General features: G+C 49.6%; 1 protein-coding gene across 1 annotated transcript; it reads right to left on the minus strand.

Annotated features, from left to right (window-relative positions):
• Positions 1–1,717: 1,717 nt before the first annotated feature.
• LOC142125090 (pyruvate kinase PKM-like) lies at positions 1,718–6,277 on the minus strand. The gene is made up of 11 exons (XM_075194261.1): positions 6,179–6,277; positions 5,913–6,086; positions 5,503–5,594; positions 5,283–5,414; positions 4,712–4,898; positions 3,669–3,939; positions 3,437–3,587; positions 3,136–3,288; positions 2,559–2,725; positions 2,243–2,424; positions 1,718–1,925 (listed from the first exon to the last, which is right to left on the minus strand). Exons 1-11 carry the CDS (start codon positions 6,192–6,194, stop codon positions 1,819–1,821), a joined length of 1,632 nt encoding a protein of 543 aa, XP_075050362.1. The 5' UTR covers positions 6,195–6,277; the 3' UTR covers positions 1,718–1,818.
• Between the last annotated feature and the right edge of the window lie 5,584 nt (positions 6,278–11,861).

The following is an 11,861-nucleotide window of genomic DNA, read 5'->3' on the forward strand; positions in this document are numbered from 1 at the left end:
TTGGACGCCTCTTTATTTTTCCCACAACACCGTGACTGCTTCAGGGCCAGAATGTAAAGAAAGATAGGCTGGAATGTTCAGAAGGGAGAAGGGGAGCTGGCCGTGGTCTTTAGGTGAAAAGTTCACGTTGACTCCTATTGAATGCATAGAAATTACCGCATTCATTCCAGATGCTGCAAAGCAAATTTCCATCTATGAGACAAGATATTTTACAGTGAACCTCCCCCTCCCACCGCGCTTTGGCTGCAGGCTCTGCGGTTCCCAATTTCTTAGTTTCCATTGTGTCCTATTTCTCCCAGGAGGTTCCTCCCCTGACTGGTCATTATTACCAAAATTCATCCCTAGAAGACTCAACAGAAAGTAGTAAGTATTTCACAGCGTTTAGAACTTAAAATTTGAGCAAAAGTTTATTTGTTTTACCACCTTCGTGAATCAAAGCATTTTACAGTGTCCTGTTTTATTAATTAAGGTCATAGTAACCGAGGTGGAATCGTGTGCTGCTCATACATCGTACTTATGCAATCTCCAGCTATACCCACCAGCATGACGATTAGAGTCACCTGAAATATTCGTTTTACAATCCAGCTGCTGGTTCCCATATCATCCAACAACAATTCAACTAAAGCACTCCCAAATTAGCCATCAAACCACAACCTATGTAACATGACCCATTTTTCGCTCACAAATGGTACTTTCCTTGGGGGTCACTTCTGGCTAATGAACAGGGTGAAGCTTTCCCCATTTCTGCTCACCCCCAACGCCGGGTATGTTGTTTTTTAGGCTCTATACTTTCCAGAGAGCACAAGGGTCAAAGCAAGTCCAAAATCTCCCAGTAGCCACGTCTTACCCCTCTCTTGCCAGCAGCTCTAGTAGAGTCTCTGCAGGGAATACAGTGGTGTATGTAAGACCTCCAGAATAACCCAATCTCTAGCCCACCTCCTGGCCTTGTTTTAACCCCACCAGTAATGCTCTCAGTATCGATTTTATCCTCATACTCTGTCCTCAAGAGCTAACAGTTCAGTTTTTCCTTTAATCACGCACAGGTGAGTTAAACTGTTTTTCTGGAGCCATAATTATTGCACATGTTTCTACAGACAAATCCTGAAGCCTGTTGCTCGCTCTTGAAGACAGGGTTGTGCTGGTCGCTGCACACAGATCCCATCTCCCACCCAGCAGCAGCACGTTATATTGAGGGTATATTAACAGTGACCCTGTCCCATGATCTGGAGATATTTAATGTGGGCAGCTGTGTCTGTGGCAGATTACCCATAATCCCTGGTGCATAGTGCTATATTCACAGCTGGCTTTAGCTGTATTCTGATTTAAAGAGATTACACAGTCACCCGGTCTGAAATAAGGTCAATCATGCTCTATGGGTAACAGGAAGAGAGGTCTGTCAGTATGCACACATGAGCATCTAGGTACACACATTAGGCCACAGAATAGTACTGTATATTCTAGGGACCCTTCTACCACTCCCAATAGTCAGACACTTGATCCAGATATTGAAGGTGTTTAGATGGGTGACAGCATCTCACTGTCCACTCCAGAATGTGCTGTGGAAACAAGTTATTGGCCATTAATCTGGCATCTGGTAAATCCTCTTTAAAACCACTATAAATCATCTTGTTGCTGTTAAGCCGAGGAGGGAGGGTGCAGGAGATAGGGTAACTTCATAGGATGAGAAGTGAAAGGCATAAGGAAGAGACACACAAGATAAAGCTGTAGGAATGTTTAATGTGAGGGTCTCCCTCTGATTGTACATATGAAGTGCTAGCTCTGAAGGTTTGGTCAGCAGGTAAAATAATTGCTCTTCCTCTAGGAAACTTTCACCACTTGCATGATATTTGTATAACCAGACCCTGGTCTCCAACCAGTCAGGATAATGACAATATCGTCTTTATGGAGAAATCCTCGAACCTTCCCTGCAAGACAATGAGCAGATGGTAAAGGGTGGGGGGGAAATACTCATTACATAGACCTCCTCGTAGATCTGCCTTTTCTCCTATGGAGACACCGGATGAGAAACGCTCATACCTGGAAGGAGATGGGGGAAGATCCAATGCACTTACAGAAAGACCATATACCACCCCAAACACCTGCCCAGCTCTCGTACTTGGTTGAACACATCAACCTAGCTTAAGGCCCACCCCATCTCCAACACTCATCCATATTAAAGACAGTCAGTACTACAGTATGTTAGAGTCGCCAAATACTATGGACAGATCCAGTCCAGTCTCACCAATTTCAACGCCAAACTGCACTCTTCGGTCAACATCATCAGCCCAGGCGTCATGCAGCGCCTCCCGGTACAAGACTGGAAACACACCACGGTTCAGGTGAGCTTGTCGTGCTACCTGATCATTCCGAGTTACAGCAATGATGGGAGCACGAGGGCGGTAACGAGAGAGAAGCTGAGCTGACCTAGGAGACAAATGGATGAAAACTTAGACCACAAGTAGATCCTATAGGATCGAAAGAGTAGAATGACCCATCCTGTCCAAACACCAGGTTGTGTAGATGGAGACAGGGGAGATTTCGTCACTTGGACACCTCACCTGCCAGAAGTGGTGAGGACAATTATTGCTCCGGCACAGCATTTAAATGAAGCCTCCACCGCACCAATGGCAGTCACCTCTGTTGGGTCCTGAGTCAGAGGGGTCACTCTGCGCAGCTCTTCAAACAACTGCTGGTTATATATAGCGGATTCAGCCTCGCGAGCAATCTGGGAAGAGAGAACACCGTCACTATCAGGATTGACAGGATATTCTTTGGGGCCCATGAATGAAATGGTATTAGTGGCAGATGCTGAATATATACAGCAGACATAACGTTATCTAGCACATTGTACACACCGCAGGTATGTAACAGCCATTCATTAATCGATTAAAATGTGGAGGGACTCCACCCCAGCTCCTTACACTCTGTTCTGGGTGACATGGAGAATAACACAGATATCAGGCTAGCAAGTCATATGGCGAGTCTAACATGTCACATGAACAGTCTATATCGCATGTGACGTGTACAGTCTCCACTCCCTATAAGTAGGATTTTCCCTGTAACAGTTTTTTATCTGAGAGAACTATTGGTGTGTAACTCAAGCCAGGAGAACACATGGTGATGGATATATCTCACCGCGTGTTGCATGTGAACAGACTCCACAGGATACAAGCCCTTGGCGGTTTCTCCAGATAACATGATGCAGTCTGCACCGTCGAGAACAGCATTGGCCACATCGCTACTCTCTGCACGGGTGGGACGAGGCTTCTTGATCATACTCTCCAGCATCTGTAAGGAGGGAGTGTGGGGTTCAGTATATACAGCTAATACCACCTTACTAGGCAGGAGACTACCACACTAGTTTATCCCATGTGGCCAGCAGAGTGCACAGTCTGGATTTCTCACCAAAGTGGTCCAAGCCCTACAGTATACTCGCCTGTGTAGCACAGATGACCGGTTTCCCAGCTCGATTGCACCTTCCAATCATCATCTTCTGCGCTAGAAACACTTTCTCCGCGGGAATCTCAATCCCAAGATCTCCACGAGCCACCATAATACCATCGCTGGCCTCCAGAATCTCATCAAACCTTCAGCAGAAAGGACAGAAGAGCTTAGGAGTGGGTACCATAGTACAGAGAACATACATGAGTATTCTAGACTACAGTCACCTCTTCACACCCTCGTGGTTTTCAATCTTGCTGATGATACGAATGTCTCGTCCTTTTTCCCCCAGCTCTTGGCGGATAGACACAACATCTTGCGCCTTGCGGATGAACGAGGCGAACACCATGTCTACTCCTTGCTCAATCCCAAACTTTAGGTCCAAGCGATCCCTTTCAGATAACGCAGGAAGATCCACTTCAGCCCCAGGCAGGTTGACCCCCTTTCTGCTGCACAGATTACCCCCATTTTCCACCTCCGCCAGACAGTAATCCAGGCCTTCCGAGAGAGAGAAAGACAGGCTCCACCATCAATCAATTCAATCTACTTTACCCTGTTCCTCCCCCTTATCTGGTCTCCACCTCTGTCCAGAGCGCACAACCTCATATGGGCGATATCTAATCCAGTCCTCTTTGAGCCCTAACTCATTCAGGAACAACATAGTCATTATCCAGACAAACAGATATTAGCCAGGGGCACAGAAGCTTTCTAATTGAATAAACGCCAAAAGTAAGTTTGGGCAACAGGGGGTGAGGACAGGTGGCAATGTGAAGGGATTTACAAATACAAATAGCAGAATAGTCCAATGCTGATATTAGGAGTTGTATTGCCATGAAGTGTGACCATCTGCAGAAATAATGTCAGCATCGTCCCATTTCTCCTTTCATACATAAGTTACTGACACAGGAGATACGAGAGGTGGATAATGTATTACCCTAGTACTGCACCCAGGTGACCACCATTGAGGACAATGTACATGAGGGCATTCTATTCTCATACCGCCAACAGCGATCCTAGTTCCAGCATGAGTGCCATAAAGCCGCTGGACAAGGAATGCTGGATACAATGGCAGGAAGAAAGCGCCGACTAATCCCACCTGAGCTCCCAAGTCAGCGCAGGTGAACAGCGGTATACACAATATTATAGCGTTAGCTGAACTGCGTTAGCCAATAGCAACCAGAAAATGGCTTTCAGCATCCAATAAGCTGATCGGTTGCAACACAATTATCAATTGTGTCTATAATATCCCGCCCCCATCCCAGGGACTCACCAATCTCTGTGACCAGCAGAGAGATGAGACCATCGTCCACAAAGATCCGGCCCCCGACCTGCACCACTTTACAGATGTTCTTGTAGTCCACCCACAGGGTCTTCTCGTCACACTTGTCGCACAAAGCTTCATCCGTCACCACTTTAATAATGGAACCCTTCACCAGCTCCACCTCTGCGTTCTCCCCCTGAGAAAACACAGCACACGAGAGGTTAGCGCTCGAGCCATGTTCCTAGGACTGACAGGTTAATAACAGAAGCTATTCATGGAAAAACATCTACCTGGGGGAAGACCACAACCAACATCAGCCGTGAGTCAAGCAGCTTTAAGACACCTAGAGAGTTTGGTTTATGGTTTGTATGGGGTTTAATGACCCTAGTCACACGATCACATACAGCAGGAGGCAACAAATTCAGATGCTGGCAAACATTTATTGTAAGTGTGATTTTGGGGGGTGTCTTGAGTATAAATCAGAACCAATGGGTAGGATGAGAGGGTATTAATCGTCTATAGCTTCAAAGTATCAAGCTATTAAATTCTATTGCCAAATGGGCTGAAATAAAAGGCTCACCGATTTTATGACCCCGGTGCGGATCTCAGGTCCCTTGGTGTCCAGCGCGATGGCTACAGGCCGGTAGAACATGGGGTTGACCGCAAAGCTCTCGGTGGCCTCGCGCACATTCTTAATGGAGCCGGCGTGGTACTGGGGAAAGGCAAGTTGTTTAGTAACTCGAGAGATTTCACTAGATCTATTCAATATACCCTCTGACAAGCTGCTGCTACCGGCTCACCTCGTGGGTCCCGTGGGAAAAATTTAATCTGGCAACGTTCATTCCAGCCTTGATCATTTCCTTCAGCATGTCCACTGATCGGGAGGCCGGGCCTGAGATAAACAGAGCAGTAAGGGCAAGATTAGGTCCCTCAGTAACTTTGGCTCTTAACCCCTACAGGGGACCAGAGAGACTGGTCCAGGATCAGTCCTGAGACTGGAAGTAAGTCCTCCAATAAGCTATGGAGGTCCTCCAGACTCAAGGTGTCCCTCAATGTTCCTTCAACCATTTCATTTATTAGTAAGAGTAATATTTACAAAACTAGAAATAAAGTTTTTAAATGCAGAAGGGTATAATATGAATGTACACAGATTGGGGGGATGCCATAGCACTAAGGATCTCTGATACAGAAGGGATCTCTCACTGATTACCAATGGTGCAGATGATGCTGGTGTTCCGAGCAGTTAAGGGCTCCGAGTCAATGTCCAGCAGACACAAGTGTTCCAGGAAGGTGTCAGCCATGGAGGCATCAAGCTGCTGCTTCTGGAAAAATGCCGGGCCGAGATCCTGAGCCAAATGCGCCATGTTCTGAGAGAGACGTCTCGCTGGAGAGACAGAGAGCATGAAGAACAGAAAGGGACACGGGGAGACTCAATAGACTGCACACACAGATATCTAACGGCAGCACAGAGTATACCTGTCAGACCATCCATAGTGGAGATGGCAGCTCAGAGTTACACAAACAACTACAGTCTGGTTATACAGTGACAGCGTCCGGTGATCAGAAGAGCTAAGTAAACAAGAAGGAAGGCCTCCCCCACACAATGCACTCACAGGGCATCTACTAACCAGCTATAGACACAGAACGCAGCAAGACACCCGTACTGATCATGTGACCCAGGTAAGAACCAGACTCCTCTCCCTCCATACACAGTAATAACTCATCTTCCCTGATCTCTCTCCATACACAGTAGCTTCCATATTCTGTCATGGTTCTGGCTGCATGAAGTTACACTTCTCTCTGCCTTTCTGATATGTCCTTTATGCTGCTTCATGACCATACGTGTAAGGTGGGCCATGTATGTAACCTACATACTATGTCATGCACTATGTAAGGGAGTAAAGGAGCCAATTCTGTCCGTTGAACTAGAAGCTCTTATGGTTTGGAGACAGACAGACAAGCCCCAAACCATAAGAGCTTATAGTCCAAACGGACAGAATCGGCTCCTTTACCCCCTTACATAGTGCATAACATAGTATGGGGAGGGAGAGGATGAGGGTGGGTATTACTGCAGATGGGAGGAGGGAGAGGATGAGGGTGGTTATTACTGTAGATGGGAGGAGGGAGAGGATGAGAGTGGTTATTACTGCAGGTGGGAGGAGGGAGGGAGAGGATGAGAGTGGTTATTACTGCAGATGGGAGGAGGGAGGGAGAGGATGAGAGTGGTTATTACTGTAGATGGGAGGAGGGAGAGGATGAGAGTGGTTATTACTGCAGATGGGAGGAGGGAGGGAGAGGATGAGGGTGGTTATTACTGCAGATGGGAGGAGGGAGGGAGAGGATGAGAGTGGTTATTACTGCAGATGGGAGGAGGGAGAGGATGAGAGTGGTTATTACTGCAGGTGGGAGGAGGGAGAGGATGAGAGTGGTTATTACTGTAGATGGGAGGAGGGAGAGGATGAGGGTGGTTATTACTGCAGGTGGGAGGAGGGAGAGGATGAGAGTGGTTATTACTGCAGGTGGGAGGAGGGAGAGGATGAGAGTGGTTATTACTGCAGGTGGGAGGAGGGAGGGAGAGGATGAGAGTGGTTATTACTGTAGATGGGAGGAGGGAGAGGATGAGAGTGGTTATTACTGCAGATGGGAGGAGGGAGGGAGAGGATGAGGGTGGTTATTACTGCAGGAGGGAGGAGGAGGGAGAGGATGAGAGTGGTTATTACTGCAGGTGGGAGGAGGGAGAGGATGAGAGTGGTTATTACTGCAGATGGGAGGAGGAGGGAGAGGATGAGAGTGGTTATTACTGCAGGTGGGAGGAGGGAGAGGATGAGAGTGGTTATTACTGCAGATGGGAGGAGGGAGGGAGAGGATGAGAGTGGTTATTACTGCAGATGGGAGGAGGGAGAGGATGAGAGTGGTTATTACTGCAGATGGGAGGAGGGAGGGAGAGGATGAGAGTGGTTATTACTGCAGGTGGGAGGAGGGAGGGAGAGGATGAGGGTGGTTATTACTGCAGGAGGGAGGAGGAGGGAGAGGATGAGAGTGGTTATTACTGCAGGAGGGAGGAGGAGGGAGAGGATGAGAGTGGTTATTACTGCAGGTGGGAGGAGGGAGGGAGAGGATGAGGGTGGTTATTACTGCAGGAGGGAGGAGGAGGGAGAGGATGAGAGTGGTTATTACTGCAGGTGGGAGGAGGGAGGGAGAGGATGAGAGTGGTTATTACTGCAGGTGGGAGGAGGGGGGGAGAGGATGAGAGTGGTTATTACTGTAGATGGGAGGAGGGAGGGAGAGGATGAGAGTGGTTATTACTGCAGATGGGAGGAGGGAGGGAGAGGATGAGAGTGGTTATTACTGCAGATGGGAGGAGGGAGAGGATGAGAGTGGTTATTACTGCAGGTGGGAGGAGGGAGGGAGAGGATGAGAGTGGTTATTACTGCAGGTGGGAGGAGGGAGAGGATGAGAGTGGTTATTACTGCAGGTGGGAGGAGGGAGGGAGAGGATGAGAGTGGTTATTACTGCAGGTGGGAGGAGGGAGGGAGAGGATGAGGGTGGTTATTACTGCAGATGGGAGGAGGGAGGGAGAGGATGAGAGTGGTTATTACTGCAGGTGGGAGGAGGATGAGAGTGGTTATTACTGCAGGTGGGAGGAGGGAGAGGATGAGAGTGGTTATTACTGTAGATGGGAGGAGGAGGGAGAGGATGAGAGTGGTTATTACTGTAGATGGGAGGAGGGAGAGGATGAGAGTGGTTATTACTGCAGATGGGAGGAGGAGGGAGAGGATGAGAGTGGTTATTACTGTAGATGGGAGGAGGAGGGAGAGGATGAGAGTGGTTATTACTGCAGATGGGAGGAGGGAGAGGATGAGAGTGGTTATTACTGCAGATGGGGGGAGGGAGAGGATGAGAGTGGTTATTACTGCAGGTGGGAGGAGGGAGAGGATGAGAGTGGTTATTACTGCAGATGGGAGGAGGGAGAGGATGAGAGTGGTTATTACTGCAGGTGGGAGGAGGGAGGAGGGAGAGGATGAGAGTGGTTATTACTGCAGATGGGAGGAGGGAGGGAGAGGATGAGGGTGGTTATTACTGCAGATGGGAGGAGGGAGGGAGAGGATGAGGGTGGTTATTACTGCAGATGGGAGGAGGAGGGAGAGGATGAGAGTGGTTATTACTGCAGATGGGAGGAGGGAGGGAGAGGATGAGAGTGGTTATTACTGCAGATGGGAGGAGGAGGGAGAGGATGAGAGTGGTTATTACTGCAGATGGGAGGAGGGAGAGGATGAGAGTGGTTATTACTGCAGATGGGAGGAGGGAGAGGATGAGAGTGGTTATTACTGCAGATGGGAGGAGGGAGGGAGAGGATGAGAGTGGTTATTACTGCAGATGGGAGGAGGGAGAGGATGAGAGTGGTTATTACTGCAGGTGGGAGGAGGGAGAGGATGAGAGTGGTTATTACTGTAGATGGGAGGAGGGAGAGGATGAGAGTGGTTATTACTGCAGATGGGAGGAGGGAGAGGATGAGAGTGGTTATTACTGCAGGTGGGAGGAGGGAGAGGATGAGAGTGGTTATTACTGCAGGTGGGAGGAGGGAGAGGATGAGAGTGGTTATTACTGCAGATGGGAGGAGGGAGGGAGAGGATGAGAGTGGTTATTACTGCAGATGGGAGGAGGGAGAGGATGAGAGTGGTTATTACTGCAGGTGGGAGGAGGGAGAGGATGAGAGTGGTTATTACTGCAGATGGGAGGAGGGAGAGGATGAGAGTGGTTATTACTGTAGATGGGAGGAGGGAGAGGATGAGAGTGGTTATTACTGCAGATGGGAGGAGGGAGAGGATGAGAGTGGTTATTACTGCAGGTGGGAGGAGGGAGAGGATGAGAGTGGTTATTACTGCAGGTGGGAGGAGGAGGGAGAGGATGAGGGTGGTTATTACTGCAGGTGGGAGGAGGAGGGAGAGGATGAGGGTGGTTATTACTGCAGATGGGAGGAGGGAGGGAGAGGATGAGAGTGGTTATTACTGCAGATGGGAGGAGGGAGAGGATGAGAGTGGTTATTACTGTAGATGGGAGGAGGAGGGAGAGGATGAGAGTGGTTATTACTGCAGGTGGGAGGAGGGAGAGGATGAGAGTGGTTATTACTGCAGGTGGGAGGAGGGAGAGGATGAGAGTGGTTATTACTGCAGATGGGAGGAGGGAGAGGATGAGAGTGGTTATTACTGCAGGTGGGAGGAGGGAGGGAGAGGATGAGAGTGGTTATTACTGTAGATGGGAGGAGGAGGGAGAGGATGAGGGTGGTTATTACTGTAGATGGGAGGAGGGAGGGAGAGGATGAGAGTGGTTATTACTGCAGGTGGGAGGAGGAGGGAGAGGATGAGGGTGGTTATTACTGCAGGTGGGAGGAGGGAGAGGATGAGAGTGGTTATTACTGCAGATGGGAGGAGGAGGGAGAGGATGAGAGTGGTTATTACTGCAGGTGGGAGGAGGGAGGGAGAGGATGAGAGTGGTTATTACTGTAGATGGGAGGAGGGAGGGAGAGGATGAGAGTGGTTATTACTGCAGGTGGGAGGAGGAGGGAGAGGATGAGGGTGGTTATTACTGCAGGTGGGAGGAGGGAGAGGATGAGAGTGGTTATTACTGCAGATGGGAGGAGGAGGGAGAGGATGAGGGTGGTTATTACTGCAGATGGGAGGAGGGAGGGAGAGGATGAGAGTGGTTATTACTGCAGATGGGAGGAGGGAGAGGATGAGAGTGGTTATTACTGCAGGTGGGAGGAGGAGGGAGAGGATGAGAGTGGTTATTACTGCAGATGGGAGGAGGGAGGGAGAGGATGAGAGTGGTTATTACTGCAGGTGGGAGGAGGAGGGAGAGGATGAGAGTGGTTATTACTGCAGATGGGAGGAGGGAGAGGATGAGAGTGGTTATTACTGCAGGTGGGAGGAGGAGGGAGAGGATGAGAGTGGTTATTACTGCAGATGGGAGGAGGGAGAGGATGAGAGTGGTTATTACTGCAGATGGGAGGAGGAGGGAGAGGATGAGAGTGGTTATTACTGTAGATGGGAGGAGGGAGGGAGAGGATGAGAGTGGTTATTACTGCAGATGGGAGGAGGGAGGGAGAGGATGAGAGTGGTTATTACTGTAGATGGGAGGAGGGAGAGGATGAGAGTGGTTATTACTGCAGGTGGGAGGAGGGAGAGGATGAGAGTGGTTATTACTGCAGGTGGGAGGAGGAGGGAGAGGATGAGAGTGGTTATTACTGCAGGTGGGAGGAGGGAGGGAGAGGATGAGAGTGGTTATTACTGCAGATGGGAGGAGGAGGGAGAGGATGAGAGTGGTTATTACTGCAGGAGGGAGGAGGGAGGGAGAGGATGAGAGTGGTTATTACTGCAGGTGGGAGAGGATGAGAGTGGTTATTACTGCAGGTGGGAGGAGGGAGAGGATGAGGGTGGTTATTACTGCAGATGGGAGGAGGGAGAGGATGAGAGTGGTTATTACTGCAGATGGGAGGAGGGAGGGAGAGGATGAGAGTGGTTATTACTGCAGGTGGGGGGAGGGAGAGGATGAGAGTGGTTATTACTGCAGGTGGGAGGAGGAGGGAGAGGATGAGAGTGGTTATTACTGCAGGTGGGAGGAGGGAGGGAGAGGATGAGAGTGGTTATTACTGCAGGTGGGAGGAGGGAGAGGATGAGAGTGGTTATTACTGCAGACGGGAGGAGGGAGAGGATGAGAGTGGTTATTACTGCAGATGGGAGGAGGGAGAGGATGAGAGTGGTTATTACTGCAGATGGGAGGAGGGAGAGGATGAGAGTGGTTATTACTGTAGATGGGAGGAGGGAGGGAGAGGATGAGAGTGGTTATTACTGCAGGTGGGAGGAGGGAGGGAGAGGATGAGAGTGGTTATTACTGCAGGTGGGAGGAGGGAGGGAGAGGATGAGAGTGGTTATTACTGCAGGTGGGAGGAGGGAGAGGATGAGAGTGGTTATTACTGCAGATGGGAGGAGGGAGAGGATGAGAGTGGTTATTACTGCAGGTGGGAGGAGGGAGGGAGAGGATGAGAGTGGTTATTACTGCAGATGGGAGGAGGGAGGGAGAGGATGAGAGTGGTTATTACTGCAGGTGGGAGGAGGGAGAGGATGAGAGTGGTTATTACTGCAGGTGGGAGGAGGAGGGA

Source organism: Mixophyes fleayi, unplaced genomic scaffold (genome assembly GCF_038048845.1).
Source record: "Mixophyes fleayi isolate aMixFle1 unplaced genomic scaffold, aMixFle1.hap1 Scaffold_2541, whole genome shotgun sequence".
In the NCBI taxonomy this organism is placed as follows: Eukaryota; Metazoa; Chordata; class Amphibia; order Anura; family Limnodynastidae; genus Mixophyes; species Mixophyes fleayi.